We start from the raw sequence: 25,429 nt of genomic DNA on the forward strand, positions 1-25,429 counted from the left end.
GCCCTGGCCTCTTCTTCTGGGCCTGGCAGCCCCCCACACTGCCCACCTCACACAGGACCCTGACTTTGTGTCCGAGAGCATTCACACCCCCAGCCCTGGCCTGGAAGGTGGAGATGGTCTTGCAGTTCTAACTTCCTCCCTTCTGGAATCTCGCCCTCGTTGCCATGTGAATCCTATAGTATTCTGTTAAATAGCCTGAGGAAAGTACACTATACTTTGTTGCATATAATAAAACATCACTTGGTTAAATGTAAACGTTGAAAATATGCTAGAGGTTTTTTTACAGCCGGATTTTTTATAACCACATTTTATGAACACACTAAATGCCTCAAGAGGTGGAAGGGGCTTGGTCCCATTTATCACCTCTGCCTCGTAGACCAGGGTTGAGCCTGAGAAAGGCTTTCCTTCTTGCTTTCCCTTCAGCTATTCCCGCTGTGCCACCTGGTCGGTGGTGGTCAAGTGAGATGGATCCTGCAGCCCGTACGGGTGGACAGGGCTTATTACAACATTCAGGAGAGGAGACAAGGGTGGCATTCCTGGAGCCATGCCTGCTTTGGGTCCATCCTGCCAAGTAGGTGGGGTGGGCGACAGGTGAGCCCCCCGCCTCATGTCCTCCCTGGACCTCCGCAGGCTGGCTGGAGGTGCACTTTGCGAGCCCATTGCCACTCTTTGTAGTGCCTTTGCTCTTGGCTTTGTTTGTCCAAACCCTTCTCCCAGACCAGGCAAAGGCCGAGCTGGCTGCTCCACCCACCTATGTGGGAGGTCAGGGCTGGAACCAGCACTCTTGCTAAGGAGCAGACACTGGCCTCTTGTGGAGAACAGCTAATTCTTGCAGTACTCCCCACACCTCTCCAGATGGAGCGCTGAGGGAGGCCATGAAGGCAGGGAGAAGGGACCCAACCCTCAGCACCCGAGCAGACGGTGGGTGCCAAGCCTTTCTACAGATGGTTGATTCATTCTAAGGTGAAGAGGAAAAGGGCTCAAATCTCCAGGGCCTGTTTGTAGAGTGAAAGGAGTTGCCTGGCTGCAGGGTCACAACCCCTGTGCTGGGCCAGCAGGGCCGGAGGCAGGAAGGAGCCGCCCGGCCCTGAGCCAGGCTCCTGGCTGCACTGGTGGAGGGAGCAGGGTGGGGGCTCGGGGCAGCACCCAGCCAGCAGGCCTGTCTCCGGTGCTTGCTGGGGCACATTTCTCCCAGAGAGGGTGGCCTCCTCGTGTGCTGTGTGGGGAAAAGAAGAGTGGCCATAGGAGGGCGCAGAGAAAGGAGGAGGCACCAAGTCCCAGGGGACAGGAGCTGGAAGTGAGGGCTCCTCCCCTCTCTCTGGTTTGAGGTTGAGGGTGGCCCCCTTGGTGGACAAGGAAGGACCAGGGCAGACCCATGTGAGACCCAACACATCCATGGTCCCTGACTTGACACTGCAGATTCTTGGTCTCTGCCATTGGGAAAGGCGAGAACTAGCCACGTGCAGGGCTGTGGGGAACATCAGAGTGCTCTGCAGATTGCGTGGCTCACAGGAGGTCTTAAATAAACGTGTCTGTCACGGCCAACGGCCTCAGCCTATACTCTGGGAACAGGGAGGAGGGTAGTGGCTGCTGCTGGCCTGAAATAACATGCTCCAGGATTCAAAAATTCCTAGGAAGGAAGAGCCTGCCTGCCCAGCGATCCGGCCCCGCCAGGGAGGCCTGGCCTGCCTGATGCGCAGCCTGCCTTTCTCTGAGGATTTCTGGCTGGAGGGAGTGGAAGGACCTGCTCGGCTGGAACGTTTTAGTCCCTCCCAGAAGACGTCCGATGGGTGTGTCTGTGTCGGGCAGGAGGTGATATTTGACGGGCAGCGGGAGGGAGCTGCGGAGCTGGGTGCCAGGCAGGGTGCGAGCATGGCCTCCCGGGACCCGCCGCCCCCCACCAGCCATGCGCCCCCCGACGTGCCCACGGGGCTCGCGCTGTTCCTCACCATCCCCTATGCCTTCTTCCTGCCGGAGCTGGTGAGTGCGCCCCTGCGGACGGGGGCGGGTGGGGGCTGCGGCGCTCCCCTCCCCCGGGAGAGGGAGGAAGGCGAACCTCGGGGGCTGCTGAGTCCCGATCGCCCCACGGGGCCGCCCGTGACGCTGCCCAGTCCCTCCTGCGCTCACGTGGGCTCCTGCAGCGCCGATGGGATTTCTCCTTCCCCCACTGTGGGTCGTGATTGCGGGGCGGAGGACAGCTGCTAGAATATTCTAGAGCCTCAAGATAATGTTGGAAACGGACCTTAATTATATGGCTTCTTGTCTCCAACTTGTTGTTTGTGCTTTTCTAAAGTTCCAAATGGGAAGCTCCATCTTGCCTTCTGAGAGGGTCTGGCAGTATCTTAATTGTCAGTCAGTTGACTTTGAACTTTGATTTATGCTGGTGCCCCATAGGAGGTAGCTTATGACAACCTCCCATAAAACAGTCGTGCGAGCTGCCCTTGCTGCACACAAGAACCTGTCACCATGCTGGTTACTCTCAGGGGTGCCCACAGCTGAATTCTGGTCCGGTTCCTGCCAGGCACTGGCGTGTTCCCATCTTCACACAGTGCTCACCGAGCTCGGCCCTCTCTGAGCTGCTGTCATCATGCGCTTTGATGGGGACACTCAAGTCTGGTGAACAAATCAGGGCAAAAGCGTTTGTTTTTCCAACACCTGAAATATCTAGCTTGTGGGTGACATTTTCTAGCACCTCTGAAAGTGGCAGTGCTGCCCCAGGCAGAGAGGGACAGATAGAAAGTGGTTCCAACTTTCATCTGGACCTGGCCAGACCTCTCACTTTCGTCGTCTGCCTGGAAGGCTTGGCCCAATTGAGCGACCTTTAGGCAAACTTGTTAAAGGGTACCCATTAATGACAACCAGAAAGGGAGCCAGGCAGGGCGGACTCAGCATTTGGGTAGCTCCAGCCGAAACCCCACCCAAGAGGCAGGTTTCTGCCAGGCCTGCTGCCCAGGGGACACAAGCGTGGGCATCCTGCCAGGCTGATGACATCTTAGTGCACTTGCAAGGTCTCTGTGTAGGACCTGGATGTGTCCCTCACCTCAGAACCACCGCATGAATTGCCAGGACCATGTCTGAGTCAATCATATGCTTTATGTCCATCATAGAAAACACACTGCCTTCCCAGGTCCCTGACTGCTGGAGAGAGGCTGGCGAGCACTTCCCCTCCACAGTCAGACTGTGCTCAAGGACATGACCATGAGAGGCTGTGGTACCAGCAAGGAGACACCATCTGACTTGTCAAGTAGGGGAGGGGTCCAGGCCTGCCACAGAAGCCACTGTGGATTTGGACCTAAAAGGACAGGTTGGACTTCTAGGCTGGGGGGCAGGAGAGGGAAAGGCCTAGGGTCCAGGAGAGATCAGCCACAGGGAGGGCCTGGGGGCTGGGGCTCCAGGGATCAGGAAACACTGGGGTGCGAGAGGCCATCTCGTGCACCCATCCCACAGTGCTGACTCCTGCAAGTGGAGTTCCCAGAGGAGTAAAGTACGTCGGTGCCTTATAGATATGTATGTACAGCAGTCCACAGTTTTGCTTCCTGTGGTTTCAGTTACTCGTGGTCAACTGTGGTCTGAAAATACTAAATGGAAAATTCCAGAAATAAACAATTCATAAGTTTAACATTGTGTACCATTCTGAATAGCATAATGAAATCTCTCGCTGGCCCTCTTGTCCCACCCTGGACGTGAGTCATCCCTTTGTCCAGCCTATCGCTTATACGCCACCCTCCTGTTAGCCACTTAGTAGTCATCTTGGTTATCAGATGGACTGCCCTGATATCACAGTGCATGTGTTCAAGAGACCCTTATTGTTCTCAATAATGCCCCTAAAGTGCAGGGGTAGTGATGCTGGCTCTTCAGATATGCCAAGGAGAACCCAGAAAGTGCTTCCTTTAGGTAAAAAGGTGGAAGTTCAATTTAATAAGGAAAGAAAAATTGTATGCTGAGATTGCTAAGATCTAAGGTTAAACTGAATCTTCCATCTGTGAAATTATGAAGAAGGAAAAAGAATTTCATGCTAGTGTGCTGAGAGAGAGAGAGAGAGAGAGAGAGAGAGAGAGAGAGAGAGAGAGACCACATTCCCATAACTTTTATCACAGTAAGTTGTTATAATTGCTCTATTTTGTTATTAGTTATTGTTAATTTCTTACTATGCCTAATTTATAAATTAAACTTCATCATAGGTACATATGTATAGGAGAAAACACATTGTATATAGGGTTTGGTATTTGCCGCGATTTCAGCCATCCACTGGGGTACTGAACCATGCCCCCTGCAGATAAGGAGGGACTGCCGTACACATGGAAATATTTGGTTGGGTTATTCTGTATGCGCTGCTGTGCACTGGTTTTTTTCTTCAGTAAGCGTTCCTAGCAAGGAGTATAGAATTGTGTGTGCCTCTCATCTCGGGAGGGGAAAGGGAGAACATCATGTGATCATCGAGGTAAGTGATGACTCTGATGCCACAGGAGCAGAAGACATGCTGGGCTGGAGAGGACAGCATAGAGTCAGCCAGTAGAAGCCCTCTCTGCCCTGGTCACCTGGGTATGCTGCCTGCTGCTGCCAATGGGGGCTGACCACATAGCTCCAGCCGTGGCAGTCCCAGCAGATTCCCAGGCTTGGAGCCCAAGACATCACAGACAGGCAGATGTCAGTCTAAGGACATGAGTCCAGAAAGTAGATTCTAAAACCAGGAGCAGAGGCCAGAAAAATGGGGCAGAGAAAATGAAATCCATAAGCTGGATTCAAATGCCATCCGTGGCCCAGAAAGGACACTGGCAGTGCCTGCAGCCACCCGTCCCTCAGCCGCTGGTTTCTAAGTGCCCACTGTGAAGTCTGGAGAGCAGGCCCGGTGCCCAGGGCTTTCCTGTGGGAAAGAGGAGAGCAGAACTAAACCAGGGCTCCTGTGGGGCCGCTGAGGCCCACGCCACCCCTGCTGTCTCGGGCTCTTTTGCATTTCATTTCCGGACCATGACAGACGAGGATAGCACAGACCCCAGGGGCACCTGCGCGTCCCCATCTTCTCCCACAGGTCTTTGCCTAAATGGCTTTATTTTAGAGTCTTTAACATTAAAATGCATGTTTTTAAACTTCTGACTTTACAGTACTTATAATCCGTAGGCAGCTGCAAAGATAGTTCAGGGATGCCCACATCACCTGCATCCAGCATCCCCCATAGTTACATCTGTCCACACGCAAGGACAATATCAAACCAGGACACCAACGAAGCAAGATGTGTCTGTGGAGGTGTCCTCACTTTCAGAAAGTTCACTTTCCACCACTTCACTTGATAGGAGACCTACATCAGTACCCGTTTCCGCTAACTGAACCCCAAAGAGGACTTTCACTTTTACGAAAAAAGGTGAAAAGCTCAAAGAGAGCCCACATCTGTTCTGCAGCAGCTATCATAGAGTCAGCGGCCCCGAGCTCCTTCCCAGGACCACACTGGGTGTCTCAGCCTCGGGCCCCAGAGCCCTGACTGTGTCTGGGAGCATCTGGGCTTTGTCTCCACTGACTCTGTGTGTCCGTTAGCAAGATGGGTCCTCGGGAACCAGAAAGACCTAAGAGAGTTCATGAGGGCGTGTCGCTTGGTGTAAAACGGGACGTAATTAAGCATATTTGGTATGATTTGGTAGGTAACTTTGGGGGTCTGGGAACATTAAAAAATGTTTCCATATGAATTAATGGTAATCGTTTCCTTGCTTTTTGCCATGTCAAAGGAACCTTTTGATAGCAGGGGATACCTGTACACACGTGTCATTTTCTTACATGTGTATTCATACAGCCAGAACCACGATCAAGACACAGAACTGTCCCATCCCCACAAAGGCCTCCCTCCTGCTTCCTTTTTACAGTACCCCCACTCTGCTCGGGCCTGGTGCACTGTTACCCCCTCCTGAAACCCCTGAAACCACTAATTCCACCTCTATAATTTTGTTATTTTGAGAAACTGAGATAAATAAATGGAATCACATAGCATATGGCCTTTTGAGACTGGCTTCTTCCACTCAGCCTAGTGTCCTGAGGGCCACCCAAGCTGGATGTTGTATGTATCAACGGTTTCTTCCTTTGATTGCTTTGTAGTATTCCATGGTGTGGATTTATGTGGTTTGTGTAACCATCGAGCCATTGAAAAAACTTTTGGTTGCTCACAGTTTTTAGCTATTCTAAATAAAGCTGCCACGAGTGTTCCTGTGTAGGCTTTTGTGTGGCTGTAATTTTCACTTCTCTGGGAAAATGCCCAAGTGTGGTTGCCCGGTGTGTGAGAAGTGCATGTTGGCTTTTATTAGGAAACTGACAAACCCCTTTCCAGAGTGACTACTATTTGACATTTCCACCAGCAACAGAAAAAGACTTTTCAGATCTTAACATTCAAATTTGTATTTTATTCAGTTTCCAGTGGAATTCAGATTTCTCATTTGAAAACAGTAATTTCAAAATGTAATGTCCCAATATGAGAAACCTTTGAATCAATGGACTTTAAGGTGAGAATAGACACAGTTTGTTTCCTCTCTGCTTCATTCAGTGAGCGTGGTGCCTGCTGAACCACGTAACTTACGTGGTTACCAGGTAACTTACACCCCGCCTCTTTCTTCTGAGCAGACAGTGCTAGATAGCCACATGAGCTGGGGTGGGGGGACCCTGTGATTCCCATCGTGGTTGACTTGTCTGCTGTTTCACAAGCTGAGTGGTGACCCAGGTAACTAGGACTCACGAAGTCCTTATGAATGAGAGTCCAGGGAAGTCTTGTAACTTTCGACCTTTTTAATCGTTAACTTACTAATTAGATTTTTGACTAATGAAAGAAAAACAGCTAAGAAGATTTCCAGAGAGTCAGCTAGTGCAGAGGTGAGATGGTCAGAACACCGTGGTGTTTCATATTTTCCTTTCAGTTTCCAGCGTGGCCTGCACTGTGGTCAGAGGCAATGCTCTCATCAGAGCCTTCCCAGTGGGGACACACATCTGCATGTCACCCACATCCCCAGCCTCCCCTCAGTGTCAGCCCGCAAGTGCTGCTTCTCTGTTCACTTGGAAAAGCTTGTGTGAAAACCTATGGCCCCCACTGTCTCAGGTCAACTGTGAGGGGCTGAGAGCAGGATTGGGGCTCATCCCAGGTCAGGCTTAGGGCAGGTTCCTTCCCTTTTCTTGCAACATTACCTTAGAAGTTGAGCTTTCCCAAAGATAACGTCCATCCCCTTGTTGTCTCTGCCCCCTTTCCATTCTCCATGCTTCTGGGGAGTAGCAAAGGCTGACTCAGTTTACCCCCTTCATTCCCACCTCACCACCACGCGGCCTTGCCCAGCCTCACCTGCTGTTCACAGGGTACCACTGAGTCTGCCATAGTATGCCCGGAGATGCATACTGTGGCAGGCATGCAACAGACAGGAAGGGAGAACAGGGGAGGGAAGTAAAAGTACACAGAGTATGGGGCTGGCGAAGGGCAGGCCTGGTGAAGGTGGCTGTCAGTCCCCCAGGCTGCTGCACCCCTGTGGTCACCCTGCACTGGACCAGTCGTTACTCTGCCATCAAATGGTGTGGGGACGGTTCTCCTAGTTAATGCTGTGAGACCCTGGGCAGGTTGTTGACCCAGTGAGCCTGAGAGAAGGAGAAAGTAACAGGAGAGATCTCCTAAGGCAGCTGTGTGGTTTCCATAAAGGCTTTCGCTGGAAGGTCAGCTCAGGGGACCGCCCTAGAAATGTCAGCCCACACTGTTTTATTGTCCTTGGCCATCAGGACCTCTTCCCAAAAAGCTGGGTCCCTTGCCAGCGGATTCCAATTGTAAACCCACAACTATTTTCTGAGACGCTGCTCTAGTCTCAGGCTTTGCTCTTATGATCTTTGATCATAAGGGGCAAGTGTCCGAGGATGGGTCACCATAACGAGAAGGCAGCTCCATGAATATGACAGAATTTGTTAAAGAGTGTAATCTCCTTACAGGGGTGTGGGGTCAGAGCGGACAGGTGACCCGGCACTCTGCACAGGTTACTCTCCGCAGGCCCATCATAGAACTTTTTAAAATGTGTAACTCAGGTACTGGTGATTGACAAGACAAAGGGGCAAAGAATGCAGTCATGCCAGGGGCCAGTTGATATTTATCTTGGTCGTCACACCATTCCACTGTTACTAACAAAAATATTTATGGCTGCATCTTAAGGAACGCAGATAATCATTAACTGGAAGGCTTTGATGTGCTGCTAAGGACAGCAAGGACCCAGGGCACAGAGAGGAAGTTTTGTTTACATCTCTAGCTGGACAGATAAGGTCAGGCATGGCCTGTCTGAAAGGAGTGATGCAGGAATATGTGGACAGCACCCCAAAACAGAATCGGGGGTGCTCAGCCACAACTTCCAAGGCCCCCAGGATGCTTACTCGAGGGGTGGAGGGTATGGCATTTGTGACACTAGGATATCCTGGGACTGGGAGTTAATGCATATGGAAAATCAGGCTGTGAGGAAAGAGGGGGGCGGCCCCACACAAAGGCCATGTGTTCGGGCAGATGTTTCGTGAGCCCTGCTCTGTGCCAGACATGATGATGTAAAGATAAAAAGGCAGACGTGACCCTGTCCAATGGTGTCCAAAGTCCACCGGGACAGATGGAGCCTTGCCAAGGACACTAGTGCATGGTGTGTGCTACCAGGGTGTGGGAGGAGGAGGACACAGCGCGCTCCATACGGACTGTTCACGCCTTGCTGAAAGCCTGGAAGAGCAGAGTGGAAACGCTGATGCCACCAGGCAGTGATAAGGGGCTGCAGCCTGCCCCCAGGAGGAAGCCCCACCCAGCTGGGACAAGGCCTTTGAGGAGGAGGTGCTGTGAGGGAGGGGTTGCCCCGAGGGAGGGGTTGCCTCAAAAGAGGGGCACAGGGACCTTGGGGTTGGAAGCAACTGCCACTGCTGCTGGAGTGACAGTGACAGACCAGTAGCTGGGAACTGTGGTTGGAGTTCCAGCCCGCATCACAGAAGGATGAACTTGAGCCGAGCGACCCTGGAACTCACTGGCACCATCCACATCCACCTGTCCCTCATGTCTGGACTTCTAGTCCTATTCTTCCTCTGACTGTTTGGCCAAACCACGAGCAGCCTTCCCTGAGCCACACTGGCCCCTCCCAGGTAGACAGACAGGCCAGCAAGCCTGCTACAGCAGGGAGTCACTTAACTAGCAGGTGTCCTCCTGCAGGGTGAGAGGAGGGGCCCAGCACATTCTCACCGCTGGCCCTGGGGAGCCCAAGATAAACAGTCTCACCAGTAAGAGGCACCCCACCTGCCACCAGCACCCTTGCAGGGCTTTTCACCTGGAGAACTTTCCCAGGGCATGGCAGGTCTGCACAAGGCAGGAGAACTTTCCAGAGTTGTCCAGACCAGCAAGCTGCAGGAAGGGCCAAAGGACTCCACACCCTGTTTCCTGGCCTTTACCCCTCTTACCTCAAACCACTCCTCACATCCTCCTATACCTTCCAGGCACTCTGTCCCTCAGCTGTCACCACCTGGTCAGACCTTCCCCATCTGGGCTACAGTGAACGGTGGCTGGGGGCCCATACAGAGCCCAGCCCTGTAGCAACAGAGCCACCGGGACCCATGTTCCACAGCAACTCAAGGCCCAGACCCCACCTCTGGCCTCCAGCTGCACCTGGAAGGCACCTGGGGGGCCCTGGAGTGGGGTCGCAGTGGGGTTCTCACCCAGGGAACCAGGCTTCACCAGGGTGGGGTCCCAGAGGCTTTCGACCTGTTTCAGAGAAGCCCATCAAGCTCAGCCCCTCTCCCCGGCCCATCTCTGAGCTTTGCTTTTCTGCCTATGTGCTGTTTGCAGCCCCCACCCACCCATCAGGACCCTCTCCCTGCCCAAGTGATGCTGGCTGGGGTGGGGGGTGTTCATTTCAATGCCATCCTCTCTGACGGCACAGATTCGTGTAGTCCTTCCTATGTGCAGCTGTGAGGGGTTGCAGGTGGGGTGGGGGGCTGTCCTCGGAGGGAAGATGCTCCTAGGGCCTGGGAGGTGATGGAGCAGGAAATGGGTGGGGATGAAATAGTGGCTGTTTGTCCCCATTGGTCCAAGCCCCTGATGGAAATTCCCGTGTGTGGCTGGGCCACAATAGCTGTCCTGGAGGTGTCACATGGCACCACCTGCATGGGAATTGGGCCCAGGAAGGTGAGACTGAACAAGAGTGACTGGAGAGGCCAGCAACCCAGCTCCTGTCTCCTTTCTCGAGTTGGTCAGCAGCTCATACCAAGCACCTGCTTTGAGCCAGCATCCATGCCCTGCACTGGGGGGACACAAAGACCACAAGGCAGAGTCCTGTGTCCAGGAGCTCTGATTCTGGGGAAGAGGCAGTAAGGAGAGACAATGACCATGAGGGAGGTCACCGCGGGATGTGCTGGGGACTTGGTAATCAGGAGTGGCTTCCTGGAGGAGGTGATGTTGGTCTGGTCCTTGCCCTTTGAGGTCTGGTCATAGACAGGACGTGTAGGTGGGGCTGAGCAGGCAGTTAACTGGGACTGGAGTGAACGGTGACATCCTTGGGTTCTCCGCACCTGACGACGGGTAGGATTGTGGTCACTGGTCACAAAATATCTGTGGGTTCCTGGGAGAAGGAAGATGTGGGGAGACCTGCCTGAACCCAACTCCAGGGCTCATCTGGTGACTTCTTGGGGACATGTGAAGAGACATAAGGTTAATAAATGTAGGAGCCTAAAAGGGGAGAACAGTGTGGAAGCCTGGCAAATGGGGAAGCCCTCCAGAGACCACTGTGGGAACTGGATGCCCCTCCTTGTTTACATCTTTTCAGGACTTTCTAACCTTTCTAAGGTGCACAGTTAAAAATAAAAAAGGTAAAAAAATTTTGCCCCCAATAATGCTTAATTGTTTTGATTTTTAAGACAAGAAGGAAAAGCCCTTTAGACTTTGGATGGATCGGAATGTTTTTATTATTCTATTTTATGCTACACTGTAAACTGTACTGTTTAGTCAGGATAAAGCTGGGTCTGAATGGGTGTGTGCGGTCCTGGGGAGGAAACGGTGGAGGAGACCTGGAGGTGACTCACCGCCCCTCCCGCTGTGGCATCCTGCCCCTCCCGCCAGCCAAGCACACCCCAAGGTGGGCCCTGATTTCCCCGGCAGGCGGCCAGCCCATCCTGTGAGCTCCTGAGGGCACCAAGGGCCCCTTATATGATCTGGTCAGACAGGGGTGGTCTGGCCAGCACTATTGTTCCTGGAGTAGACTGGATGAGACAAGGGCCCTTACTGGGGAGCAGGGGAACAGACCAGCCATTTCCTGCAAGCCTTAAAGCCACAGAGAGATATTCTCACTCCCTGACGAGTGACTGGGTGCTTGGAGGTGTCCTAGGTTGAATTATGGAGCATAGAACTTCAATATAACGCTAGTTGTTTGGGGCCCTGGATTCCCATCCAGGCCTGCCATGCCCCCTTGGGTAACTGGGGAAGTCACTTGGCCTCTCAGAACTGGTCAGTTGAGGAGGTGACAATGCCCAGAAAGCTTCCCAAGGTTGCTGGCCCACAGACACAGGGGTCTCCAAGCTGCCACAGGGAGACCTGCAGCGGGAGAGGGCTGCCCAGAGCACCTGACTCCCAGGCTTGATTTGGGCCTTTTCCTCCCAGCTGGACGTAGTACAACCTGTGCTCAGTGTGTACGAGGGAGGGGACAGAGGCGAAGCTGTCAGGAAAATTAAGACAAGTGGTAAGAAGAGGAATGCAGTGTTGGTGTTGGGTGAGACCCGCCATGCTGAAACACCGCCAGCTATGCAGAAAAACCTGTTACGGGTGTCAGTGTAGGGTGTCCCTGCTCCTGGCCAGCCCCACCCAAGCCCACCTCCCAACCTCAGCTGGGAGCTCTGCCCTGCAGGCCTGAGAGCTGGCATCTTTTGGGCTCCGGCTTTGCCTGTCACACAGGTTCACCGCTCGGGCAGCGTCTGTCTTCAGAACCTGGCAGTGTGTGAAGTTCACTCTTATATGGCAGTCCAGCCCCTGCCCCTCATCTGCCCCTCACCTATCCCAGCCTCTCACTTGCCTCAGCCCCTCACCTGCCCCTTACCTGCCCTATCCCCTCACTTGTCCCTCACATGCCCCTGCCCATCTGAGGCCTCTCAGCCCCCAGCTGCTCCATGCAGGTGGACAGATCCATCCTCCCAAAGCAAAGGCCATCCTCTCTTGTCTCTCCTGTTCAGTTTTTCATAAGCCTCTGTGATCCAGCACAGCACCTTTCTTCTTTCTTTTCAAATTTACATGTTGGTTGTTTGGGTTAGTTTAAAAACTTGTCACCAAGCCAAGCAATTCTTCCCATAGGCCAGGGTGCTGATTGACTCGGTCTCATTTCAGATATATTTTGTGTACCTAAAACAAGCCTGTGCACGCGCGCGCGCGCGCGCGCACACACACACACACACATTTTCTTCTTTTTCTACACAAATCATAGCACACTGGGCACACTTGTCTGTGCCTTCTACAATTCTTAGACTTTGTTCCATTTTGGTATAAAAAGGGCTTGTTGTTCTCTTTGAAGGCTGCTGAGTACCCGTCTGTGCAGACCTCATGGCTTTCAATAGTCCCCGCTGGGCAAACATGGAGCAGGTTTCCTAGCTTTGCTGGAACCAGCAAGGCTGCAGTAACAACCGTGCATTTGTCATTTTGCTCATGTGCATTATTTGTAAGACAAATTCCCAAAAGTGCAATTACTGGGTTGAACAGTATGTGCATTTAATATTTTGATTGATAGTGTCAAAATAGTAGAGCAGTTGGTGGCACCATTATTTTACCTGGAGATGGCAATGGACTTCAACCTGGGGGCTGCAGGTGGGCTTGAGGGGAGGGCCTGGGAGCCTCCAGGTTTGTAGACAGACATCGTACATGTACATAGGTACATTTTTCTAGGTGGCCAAAGCTTTCATCAACTCTGCAGAATGATGTGTCCTACTCACCCCGCTGATTGGTCCCCCAGCTCTCCCAGAGGGAACTTCCCATCCCTCAGGAAGACCAGCCGTGGACATTCCCTCATCTGGGTCTTTCTCAGGAACATCCTCTCCTGTCTTCTCTGCCATTCCAAGTGGTTTTGGCTATCATGGCCAACAATGGCTATGAAATGCTCACCACTTGCACAAGAAGCAGCTGAGGTGGGTCAGTGCAATGCCACTTCTATCAGATGGACAGGGACATGGAGGCAAAGATGAGTTCTGTCACCTTCCCAGTAGGCAGTACTGGGATTCAAACCCAAGAGGACCAGTGCTGCCTCTGCTCTGGCAGGGGTGGGGATAGAAGCGAGGACATGGGGTCTGGGGTCCTCATCCTGGCTGCAGCCTCTGGAGAACTTCTAACAACACAGCCTTTCTCACCAGCTCAATCAGACCTGGGGCCTTTCTCAAAGTCCCCAGTATTCCAGGAGGAGCAGAAGTCTGCATGCTGCCCTGAGGGAAAGACTCGGGCGTGAATGTCAGAAGCTCCTTGCCCCTGTACCATGTTTTTGTCTTGATTCTTTTCCTTTATTAAGCTTTTTTTTCCCCCAAAACAATAAGGACTGATGGTATAGAGGTGAGCACAGCTGCCTCCCAAAATAAAATACCCCAAAAGTGACCAAAGTGGGTTTTTCAAAAAGTATCATTTTCAAGTCATGGGTTTCCACTTAGTTGGTTATTCCAATCCATCATGGCTGTTATATTTATTTGATGCTCAAATTGTCCCTTCTTTGGTCTGCAGGGGCTTTCTGAATTGTTCGACCTAACCCAGGAGTCCTTGGAAGTGTTGTCACTATCTGTGTGATAAGCTGCCCAGACCCCACTGCCCCCCAGACCTAGAATCAGCATTTCTCCCCAAACTACCATCAGGGGACTGTTACTTCAGTTCCAATAGGCGGGTTCTGCAACCAACACCTTAAACGTGAGGGGGCTGTTCTCCATGCTCTAGACGAGAGTGAGTGACCAGACTTCTTGTTCAGCTCCATCCTACCTTCAAGATGCTTTCAAGTTCCAGCCCAGCCTTTGGGAAATACAGAGTTTGTGTTTGTTCATAAGAACAGACTCTGCTCAAACTTGAAACACACTTGATCACAACACCCAGCTACAACACAGTATTCTACTTCTAACCATCTAAAAATTGGTGCTGCTCTTGGGAAATACAAAATGAGGCTTAAAAGGAGAGAATAGTTGAGACTGCCAAGAAAATCTGGGAAACTCAATTTGAGTTAAAAAAAAAAAAGGAAAGATAAACACTCGAAGCTGCTTTACCTATAAAGAACCAACCCAGATTGCTTGACACAGAAATGAGATAACACACTCAACTGGGCTTCATTCACCAGAGTTTGTCCTTGGCCCTGGTCCCTTCCACTGCTCAGAAGGTGGAGAGCATGGAAATAAAAGTAAATAGCATCCCTCTGTGTCACATTTATTGTGCAAGACTGAAACCGGTTCAGGAGACTTCCGTGCAACCTGAGTGGATTCCCAAATGCTCAGAGGCCCCTGCCCTCAGGTGTGAAGTCTGATTGTGTGGAGAGACCCTCAGGGTTCTGCCCCATGTCCTGTGCCACCTTGGACCTCAGTCCCCTCCAGCACACTCCACCTCACAGACTGTGGTGAGAATTAAGTGTGGACGTGCAAGTAATGTGCGCATGGCAGAGTCTGGCCAGGGCAGCCTCTGATGGCAGGAGGGGACAGGCACTGACAGGCATGGTGGGGCTGAGTCACCCTTGCCCTCCTGGACCTAGCACAGGTGAGCTGGCAGGAAGCAGAGGCAAGTATCAAGTGGCCACTTGCTGGTCTTAGAAAGCCCAAGGGAGTTAGAATTGCTGTTCAGATTAAATGAGGCCACCGGAGAGAGTGCATCTTATAAACTGTAAAGCACCTGGTGAATGTGAGGTGCCATTATCTCCATTTGGTCAACAGAATGTTCTCTGACCCCCTCCCCACCTACTTTGTTCCAGGCCCCATGTTGGGCACCAGCAGTACAGCAGAAGGGCACAGGCTGCTCTCTGCCCTCAGAGTCTAACATGAGTCTACAATTGTACAAGCTCTGGTGTAGCCACACAGTCCTGACTGCGACCCCACTAACAGCCAACATCATTTGGGTGTTGGCCATGTGACAGTATCTGTATGTACTTCCCATGGCGCGTGGAAAGGATACTCAGCAGGTGCCCTAAGGCTGAGTCCTGGCACCTCTTGCAGCATCAGCTGCCCCATCCTTGGGATCAACTTGAAGGGCCCAGTTCAGAGGGAAAGCAACCCCCACCCATTCATGCCCCCTCCGTCCCAGCCTGGGACTTCCCAAATCCACCTGGAGACTGATTGTTAAGGTCTCCCACAGCTGGTGCTTCAACAGATGCCAGGCTTCCAGAAGCATTGTCCAGCCCATACAAGTCTGCCTTGTGGTCAACTTCCTGTTCTATTCTGGCTTTTCACCTGCTCTCTTTCTCTCCCTAAAAGCCCATGAATTCTCCATAAATTCAAAAGTGCATTTCCTATCGAGGACGATAGCAGTGGAAGCCTCATAAGGGATGGGCAGCATAGCTATGCCTATGGATTGCTTATTTGTAAGATGAAAGCATATCCCAGAAAGCCAGGGGTATGTTATGAAAAGCAGAACCTGAAAGTGTTGAGCTGGACAGAAGTAAGTGGAGTGCTTTAGTGAAGAGAGTCTCTAGTAGCATTATTCAGAGTCATATGCTCACAACCAAAGTCCACTCATAGGGGGGAACACGTGAATAGGAACCGCAAACTACAGAATCTGGCTACCAGGACCAAGCTAATGGAATCATCAGATATTGAACATAAAATAAATACCAAGCAAAATTAATAAAAAGATACCCATACCTCAATACATTGTATCAGCATCACACAACCAGAGAGAAGACTCTAAAAGCAGCCAGACACCTAAGGCAAAGTCCAGCAAAGGGGCAGCAGCTCAGCTGACAGCCAGGCTCTCAGCAGCAATAGTGGAGTGATATGGAAAGAGGCAGAACACAGCGAGAAAACAGAAGTGCTGAGAGGAAATGAGTTTTCTGACAATTCCAACTGACTACTACAAACAGACCTTCCTAAAGAAACAACTAACGGTTGTACTTCAGGAAGAAAGAAAGTAATATCAAAGGAATATCTGAGGTGTAAGAATATTCTCATGACTCAAGGTAAGCAAGGATTTCTTAAACTTGTCCCCCCAAAAAACAGACTATAAATGAAAAGATTAATATGTTTAATTATGTTAAAGTTAATAACTCAGTTCATCAAAAGACATGATAAAATGTGTGCAATGTGCTGGCAGAATACATTTGTAATATTTATAATGAGATCCACACCATTAGAAAGAATTCCTATGAATCAATAAGAAAATGACAAATCCATAAGGAATTTGGAACCAATAAAAAAGTTCACAGAAGAGGGAATATATGAAAACAAGCTCAATCTCATTAGTAATCACAAAAATTAAAATCTAATGAGATACATAGAAAATTTCAAGAAATATACCAACCAACCACCAAAAATACCTCCTTGAATTAAGAGAGCTCAGCAAGTTGCAGGATACATTGTCGACACACAAAATCAATCTTGTTTCTATCCACTAGCAATGAACAATTGGAAAATTTCAAAAATTATTAAAAAGCAATATTATTTACAATAGCACCCCCCAAATCAAATACTTAGGTGTAAATGTAAGAAAATATGCATGGCATCTATAATGCCTTAAACTACAAAACATTGATAGAAGAAGTCAAAAGGCATGTCAACAATTGGAGAGGCATACCATGTCCATGGATTGGAAGATTCAACATAGAAAAGATGTCAGTTCTCTTCAAATTGATCTCCAGATTTAACACAGTCAAAATCGCAGCAGACAGATCTTGACAAGCTGATTTAAAAATGTATGTGGAAAGGCACCAGCACTAAACAAGGGGTGAGCTGTCTCCTAAGCTGTCTCCTGAGAAGTGTGAATCACCTGCACTGATGATAGCTCTCTTGATTATAGTGACTTTATAGAAAGTTCGAAAATCTGGTAGTCTGATTTCTCCAAGCTACAAGCCTAGGAGCCATCCTTGGCTTCCCACCCCCATCGTCCCAAATCTCCAGTGGTCTCATAACCCAACAACTTCCTCATTTTGCAAACTTATCTTCCTACTTCATAGAAGATAGATAGATGCTTTGCACCCACTGTGTCATGTGAGAAATGGAACATTGTCTCTGGAGGCCTCCAGATATCCGTCCTCAGCTCTATAGTCCTTTCTCCCTTGGGAGGACCATTCTCAGAAGGCTCTGAGGAAAGTGGGTTCTGAAGGAATTTGGGAGTGGCATCAAGTTCAGATTTTGGAGCTGTTGGATTTGAGGAGCTTGAGGGGCAGGGCCAGGACTGGAGTGGGGCAGGTGAGGTGCCTGGGGTGCAAAATATCATGAGGAACTTGCTGTCAGGGTCATGCAATTTCAGGGTTGGCCCCTGCAGAGAGCAGAGACATGCAGTGGGCAAGTGGGTAGGTGTGCAGGGATGAGGCCACGGCGAGAAGTGAGCTGGAGGTGGATTCCTGGGATCAAGCAACTGTGGTGCTTCCAAGCACAGGCTTAACAGGAGTGAAGGGACGGAGAATCCAGGAGTCTCACAAGGACATCCTAAGGAGGCCCCAGGAAGGAGAGCTGCTCAGAAAGTCGGCGACAAACCAACAGCAGAACCACTTGGAACTCATGTCAGATTTTTCCCTCCAGGCCTCTCGCTGGACATGTGTCTAGTGGACATTTAGTTCCCCTCCCGGGGCTCTCCAACAGGGGCGCAAAGCCCAGCCCCAAAGCAAACAAAGGCAAAGCCCAGAGAACAAAGGCAAAGCCCAGAGAACACAGGGGAAAGGTTGCTCTCTCCACTGAGGGGGTGATAAATGGCTGGACAGAGTTGGGAGGTGATTAAACTGGAACCGTACTGCCTGCTGGTAATGGACCTCAGGGTGTCAGACAAACCAAGTGCCTGGGCTGAGGGGACCAAGGAGCAGGAGAGTGCCAGTCCACAAGTGAAAGTGAACAACAGGGAGCATGCCACTCAATGATGTGGGGCTGCAGGGGTGGTGATGTGGCCCACGGAGGATGCCAGGTCCTTTATACAGAGGACCTTTTCTATGTCACAGCTCACTTCAGCCTACTCTGGCCTGGGAAATGGGTTCACTGTGGCCAGAACTATGGATTTCCCAAGAAATGTCTGAAATCTGGATTTCTCATGTGAAATATTGTTTTGTTTTGTTTTTTTATAGTACTTTTTTTTTTTTTAACTTCACTGGAGAACAATGTGTTTTTTTCCAGGACCCATCAGTTCTCAGTCAAATTGTCATCCTTCAATCTTAGTTGTGAAGGGTGCAAGCTCAGCTCCCAGTCCAGTCACTGCTTTTAATCTAGTTGCAGGGGTGGGGTGGGTGGGGGGAGGTGGAAAGGGGCACAGCTCAACCTTGTTGTTAAGAGCACGCACTCTAACCAACTGAGCCACCCGGCCTGCCTGTGAAATATTGTTTTAAATGTTGGAAACTTATTCAGAAACGTTTTAAAAACTGTATATGCCAACACCATTTGGTCCAAGAAGACACATCTGCGTGCCAAATTTAGACAAGTCCTTCCATTGGCAACCTGTGTGTTAAGCCCTTGAATTTTCTAACAAAAGTTGCTGTGACTTCGGGGCCAGCCTTCCATCCCACCTAACTTCACCAGAACAGCTTTTAACCAGAGCGAGGAGAGGAGAGACTCACAAAGGGAAGCACGCCCCCCACCAGCAAACAAAGCCCCTCCTTCTATGGTTTTGTCTTACAGATACTTGGGTTCTGGGTCTGGATCCTGGTGGCCTCCATCCAAGTGGCAAACCCGTTGCTGCAAGGATGGGTGATGTACGTCTCGCTGACCTCGTTCTTCATCTCTCTGATGTTCCTGCTCTCTTACTTGTTTGGATTTTACAAGAGATACGAGTCCTGGAAAGTCCTGGTAAGAGCCAGCAAGGGGGCCCAGGCCCTCGGGCTCCTCCCAGACTGGTATCCTGGGTACTGTGGGGACAGTGGGCCTTCTGAGTAGGGAGGGAGAAGCAGAGACCTTTTCTGGGCTAGTCCCCCACGGACCCAAGACTTCTTATGCTCATGAGTTTTCTGTTAAACCAGAATTAAGTGTTGCCCTGCCAGAGATAATCTCTCATTGTATAAACCTCCGATGGCTCCCTTGTTAAGAATATACACGTTCTGTATACAGTTGACCCTTGAACAACATGAGACCTAAGGGCACCGACCCCCTGCACAGTCAAAAATCCATGTGTAACTTTTCACTCCTCCCAAAACTTAACTACTAATATCTGAGTGCTGACCAGAAGACTTACCCGTAATATACAGTCAATTAACATGTATTTTTTGTGTTATATGTATTATATATTGCATTCTTACAATAGAGCAAGCCAAAGAAAAGAAAATGTTATTAAGGAAATCATAAGGAAGAGAAAATACATTTACAGTACTCTATGCATTTGTTGAAAAAAATCGCGTGTAAGTCTAAGTGGTCCTGTGTGATTCAAACTGTATTGTTCGAGGGTCAGCTATATACTCCAGTATCAAGCACATCCTGACACATTTCGCTCCAATTTTATTTGTGGTAAAAATGTTGGAGTAACATTGAAAGAAATATCGCCCCAGTCTCAACGGCCTGTCCCAGTCAATAAGCTCATTCCTCCGTATTCTTCACAAATTTTGCATGCAATGTATATATTGTATTCTAATCACAGTGAACCAATAATTTGGGGTGTTGAGTCTTTCATTTACTATTACGTCATTAATTATTTTTCATGTTGTCACATCATCTTGATAACCATTTAGGATTTTTCTATGTTGAACAACTTAAAACACACAGATGTAGTGAGGATCGTATTACGGACCCTCGTGTGATGGTGACCCAGAACCCAGCATTATGGAGATTTTACCGCACTTGCTTTCTAGTCTTTGTTTTTTTTCCTGAAGAATTTTAAAGCAATCCCCAAGCATCATGTCATTCTATTCTACACACTTCAGTATGCCTCCAAAATGTATGCACGCCTCTTACATTTTCATACGTATATAAAGTTAATCCCTTGGTGTCATCTGAGACCCAGGTCCCACTCAGATGTGTTGGCGCATTTCAGTCAGGAGTGTCACCAGGCAGGGCCACGCATCATGCTTGGCAATGAAGGTTCCTGGGTACCTTAATTCTACAACATCTCCCTCTGCCAGTGGAAGCCAAGTCAGCTGTCAAGTAGGAGGTACCCCATTTTGGATTTGCTTGTTTGCTTCTTCCTGGTGTGACTTGACTCCTTCCGCTAGACCCTAAACTCTTTGTAAGCTGGAAGTTAGCACTAATGGTTATTGAAGATGAGTTGACCCTTTCTGGCAGGAATGTTTCATAAGTGGCATCAAGTCACATCACACATGGTGACTGACAGTCCCTCTTTCGGGGAGTGTGACAGCCCTACCCCATCAAGTTTTTCTCTAATGCCTTCTTTCATCTATCGATGAATTTTCCTGAACTGAATATTCCATTCAGGGTTGCAAAATGCCTATGACTTGCCTCTGGTGACATTTCTTCCAGAATTGATAACCATTTTTAATGGCTGCATGACATTCTCGTAGAGCTGAAGGACACTGCTGGGAGTTTAGCACAGAGGTTCCAAAATTGAAATCCGGAATCTGGTTAGCAGACTTCACCAAGTCTACTGTGTGTGAGCCGACCCTCAGTTTCCTCCTCTGTAAATGGGGATAACAACAAGGCCACCTCAGGAAATTCTCTGTGAAAATGAAGTGAGGCAACGGGTGTATATGGTCAGGACGGTGCCCAGCACACATAGGAGGTCTTTATAACACCAATGGTTAAAAGCATGGGCTTGGCGTTCATGTGGCCTGGGTTCAAATCCTGTCTCAGCCATTTGTTCAGTGACATTGACCTTGTTTCTATTTCCTCAAAATAGCACTAATGATAAACAAGACCTACCTCATAGCTGACAGGGTTGAATGGGGTAGGTGAGAGGACTGCTCAGCATAGAGCTTGGCACGGATAAGTTCTCAGTCAACGCTGGCTGATGTTTATATCATTATTGCTGTTTATTAATCCACTATATTGTTCACTACATAGATATTTTATGAGAAACACTGCAAAAAAAACCAAAACAAAACAAAAGGCAGAAATTGGGGAGCGTGCTGTCCCTTTTTCTCACTCTTCCCAGCTGTGTAGTCAGAGGAAAGCGCCCACTCGCGTAGGAGGCCGTGTGACATGGTCTGTGCTCTGCCCTTCCAGGACAGCCTGTACCACGGGACAACCGGCATCCTGTACATGAGTGCGGCCGTCCTGCAGGCACACGCCACCATCATTTCCGAGACCCAGGACCTGAAGAGCTACTACATAAACACCACGGCCTCGGTGGGTGCTGGACCAGAGCCCTGAGACCCAAGGATGGAGGGGTGGCGGGAGGCCCTGCACCCTGGGGCTGATGAGCCTGGGGGACAGAGGAGGGGTGGGCACATGTGTGTGTGCGTGTGCGTGTGTGTGTGTCAACATGTGTGCCCACCCTTGTAGTGTCCCAGGCCCAGGTTCAGATGTTACCTCTCATCTTCGGTTTTTCCCACCTCAGCCCTCTGACATCCACTTCACTGTCCTCAGATTTTATTTTTCCAAAACACAATTGGAACACCCTTCTCTCCTATGAAGAGTGTTTAATGCCTCCCATTGCTGGTGGAGTGGAGCCCAGATTCCTCAGCATGGCTGACCTGTTTAGATACCCTTTCACTTCAGTGACAGAGTCCACAGGGGGAACATGTCAGCTAATGGGACCCAAGTCAAGGTGGCCCAGCTGAATGGTGGGACAAGCAGGACCCCCAGACCTCAGGCCCCAGATTGCCTGCCTCCTAGTCTCTGCACCACGGCCTCTCATATCCCTTTATGCAATGGCGCCCTCACGTGGTAAGAGCTCACAGCCGGCAGAGGCCTCCTCCGTGTGGTGCAACCTTCTTCCTTTACCCCACCTTGAAAACTTCCAAAGTGGGACTGAAACACACAGGCTGGGTCTGAGTTCTGTTTTATTTGGGGGTTCCCACAGGGGTGCAGTGTGGGGTGCTGTTCCAGCTTAAGAATGGGGTGCCAGGCAAGCACTGTGATCCCCTAGGGTGGCCTTTGCACCCTGACTCCTTTCCGTCCTTGTCAAGCTGCTTTGGCTTCTTTCCAGTCACCACTCCAGCAGCAGCCCTCGGGCCTCAGTGGCCTGGCCCAGCACCCCTGCTGCTCATTCTTTTTTTTATTTTATTTTATTGGGGAATGGTGTGTTTTTCCAGGACCCATCAGCTCCAAGTCAAGTAGTTGTTTCAGTCTAGCTGTGGAGGTTGCAACTTGGTGGTCCATGTGAGGATCGAACCGGCAACCTTGGTATTATGAGCACTGCACTCTAACCAACTGAGCTAACCGGCCGCCCCACTGTTGCTTATTCTTGGTCAGTTGCTCTGGCCAAACCGGCCTCCTTGCTGCCCCGTGAACACACGACACAAGCTCTGGCCTCAGGGCCTTGGCAAGGACACCCTCACTCCAGAAGGCAGCTCCCTCTCTTCCTTCTGTCCTTTCTCACTCAGGTCACCTTCTCAGCGAGGCCTTCCCTGCCCCTCCCCCAGAACTCCCTTCCCTGCTTTATTTTCTCCTACTTGTTCCCCTCTCACTACCACTCTGCTGTTTTCTGCTGCTTGCTTTCTGCTTCTGCCACTAAATGTAAGCTCCAGGAGGACAGGCGTTCTCAAATATTCACTGTGATAGCCACTATCATTTTTGAAGTATAATGGGGGCTTAAAAGACACTTGTTGGATGAATGAATGAATGAATAAATGAATGAATGAGAACAGAGTGTGAGTGGACAGAGGGACAAAGTGAGGCTGGAGCAGTAGGCCAGGCCTGAAAGGCATGTTAAGGGTGAGGGCCTCTATCCTGAGAAGCAGGGTCGTCATACAGTTTCAGCCACATGCTGGGGTAAACAAGGCCATGTTTTCCTCTTGGGGAGATTAGAGGGGCAGAGTGGGCAGAAGTGGACAAGTTGAGGCCGTAAGAAGTCCTGGTGAGGCATGACGGCACTGAGACAAGGAGGAAGTGGGCGCACAAGCCAGTCGACCTCAGACTTTGGCCATGGTGGGTGGGGAGGGAGCAGTCGGGGTCACGAGTATGTGGTTTGGTGCTGAACAGGGTGAGGGTCCTGGCACCATCTGAGCTCATGAGGCTGTGGTAAAATCTCCAGAGCTCAGTGCAGACATTTAAGAGCTGGTGGGGCCTCTGAGGCTCTCACGAGGAACTGAGCAGCCAGCGCTCAGAGCGGAGTCTGGGCTGGCGAGTGAAACTGGGAGTCGTCGGGGAGCCAGTGGTGACAGAAGGTGGCAGGGGCAGATAGACGCCTAGGACAAGAATGGCATGAGAGAGAAGGCCCAGGGTAGGGAGGGAGATGACCTGCTTTATGGCAGGTGGAGAAGCACATGGACCCAGATGAGACTTGAGCAGGACACAGGGTATGGCCTCAGGACATCCAGGTGGAGAGCTTCAAGGAGGATGGAGCGGTTGGCTAGTGGCACAGGTGGACGGGGCACAGCGGGGTCACAGCCGAGGCGGAAGTCCCTGCAGCGGGTTGCAGGGCTGGCCCTGGCTCTGTCTAATGCCATCACTCTATCACCTTGCAGTTCTTTGCCTTCATCACCACCCTGTTCTATGTCCTCCATGCCTTCAGCATCTATTACCACTAGCACCTATGCCTGCCCCTGAGAGATGCTCGGAGAGCCTGGTCACTGGATGAGCAACACAGCAACAGAACGTCGGTGGGACTAACAGACCGTCTTTTCCGACTGAGTGACGAAATCACACTCTGCATGTCCATTTGGGCATTTTCAATCATCGGGACGAATATGGAAAGGCTGTCATTGTCTTTTTCCTGGGAAAGTAACTGGCTCTTGGGGCTGACCGTGAACCTCACTCTTCCAGATACTAGTCTCTGAAGCCCTCACTGATCCGCCCTGTCATGCCTGGCTGGGGATTCTGCCTCAGCAAGGATGGTCCCCCAGAGCAAGAGCTCAGTCTTACTTTCTTAAAACCAAAATGGTGCTGTCACTGCTGCCACATCTTTGCCTAGACACACAGACCTTCCCCTGCCCCATGCTTGTGTTCTGCTTTGCAGCGGGGACCAGCCATACGGCCACCCCATTCCCCTATCTCCTTCCCTTTCCTCCCCAGCTTTGGGATACAAGGAAAATCTGTACAAAATCAATTTGGAGGGTAGATTTGTGGGAAAATAAGTGATTGACTACAAAATTGTCATACATTAAGACCTACGGAGGAGCCCTTTCAGAAAGCATGCAGCATCAGGCCTCCAGGATGCCACCTCAGAAGGACTAAAAGCCACCTTGTCCCTCAGAAAAGGTCTTCAAGGAAGAAGGCAGGACGTCATGTGCAATGACATCCTGTCACACTACATGGGACATCTCAGGAGGCTGGGAAAGGACCCCTGTCCCAGGGACATGCTCTCACACGGGCACTCACTCCCCTTGCGTCCCCTGTGGTGCCACCTGGGTGGGACCTCCTGCAGTAAGGGGCTCCCACGGACTGGACCTGCACCGGCATTTGACTTTTGGACCATTCTCAATGAAAAGGCTGGCGTCACACACACAGGAACCAAAAGTCAGGTGCTTGGTTTCAAAGTAAATGTTTCGAGAGGAAACTGTTCATCTGGGGTTTGTCACCTGGGCTCCATCCCTGTCCTCAGCTTTGTGTTGGGTCATCTGGCCTCCCAGGTAGGGCACAGCCCGTAACTGTACACGCTCTGTCTCTGAAATAAGTTAGGACATGGAGGGACTTGTCTCAGCCAATTGGAGAGCTCACAGTTTCTGTTAGCTTCTTTCTGTTCCTGGGGGAGGGGAGGGGGTACAGGGAGTCACCGAAGACAAAACTGGCTTCACTGTCCTTGACTGCTCTCTTGAAAAGCCACCATTTATCTCTTTCTTGCCTGGCAGCTGTCTGGGAATAGCACTGTCCATATTTACTGAGCAGCCACATCCAAATAAAAGGTGTTTCTACAGCCAACCGCACTGACCCACTTGATTTCATGATGTCAGCAGCTGGAGTGGCCACCGTTTCATAGCCCTCTGTGGAGGCTTGAAGGCCCAGCCCACGTTTGTCTCCAGGGCTCAGGGTGGTGGCATTGTTTCCACCTCAGTAAGGACGGTTTGGGTACAAGTTCCAGAGCCAGCTGAGGCAAAGCTGGGGGCACACTGGCTGGGCCTGGGGGGTGAAGGGCTTTGGTGGGCACTGAGTGGACCCCTTGCCGGCCTTTTGCCTCATGTCCCTGCTCTTCTTCCTGGGGTGCTGTCCTTCTCTCTCACCCTGCAGACCACATTTACTGCAGACACTGTGGACCCAGCCCTGAGCCCCGGGCCCCCCATTCACCTGCAGCTGCCCCATTCCCAGCTCG

The 25,429-nt window shown here is 50.7% G+C and overlaps 1 protein-coding gene across 1 annotated transcript; it reads left to right on the forward strand.

The window, feature by feature from the left end:
• The first annotated feature begins 1,791 nt into the window (after positions 1 to 1,791).
• On the forward strand, positions 1,792 to 25,035 carry MALL (mal, T cell differentiation protein like). Its single transcript, XM_019660000.1, has 4 exons — positions 1,792 to 1,980; positions 18,757 to 18,924; positions 21,244 to 21,366; positions 23,649 to 25,035. The coding sequence occupies exons 1-4, from the start codon at positions 1,873 to 1,875 to the stop codon at positions 23,709 to 23,711; spliced, it is 462 nt and encodes a 153-aa protein (XP_019515545.1). The 5' UTR covers positions 1,792 to 1,872; the 3' UTR covers positions 23,712 to 25,035.
• The last annotated feature ends 394 nt before the right edge of the window (positions 25,036 to 25,429 follow it).

Source organism: Hipposideros armiger, unplaced genomic scaffold (genome assembly GCF_001890085.2).
Source record: "Hipposideros armiger isolate ML-2016 unplaced genomic scaffold, ASM189008v1 scaffold_310, whole genome shotgun sequence".
Taxonomy (NCBI): domain Eukaryota; kingdom Metazoa; phylum Chordata; class Mammalia; order Chiroptera; family Hipposideridae; genus Hipposideros; species Hipposideros armiger.

What these genes read in the sequence shown, in the direction of transcription:
- MALL (XM_019660000.1), top strand. Translation starts at nt 1,873, where the DNA reads ATGGCCTCCCGGGACCCGCCGCCCCCCACCAGCCATGCGCCCCCCGAC. An exon ending in ACGAGTCCTGGAAAGTCCTG is followed by an intron (nt 18,925 to 21,243) that starts GTAAGAGCCAGC and finishes CTGCCCTTCCAG; the next exon opens with GACAGCCTGTACCACGGGAC. An exon ending in ACATAAACACCACGGCCTCG is followed by an intron (nt 21,367 to 23,648) that starts GTGGGTGCTGGA and finishes ATCACCTTGCAG; the next exon opens with TTCTTTGCCTTCATCACCAC.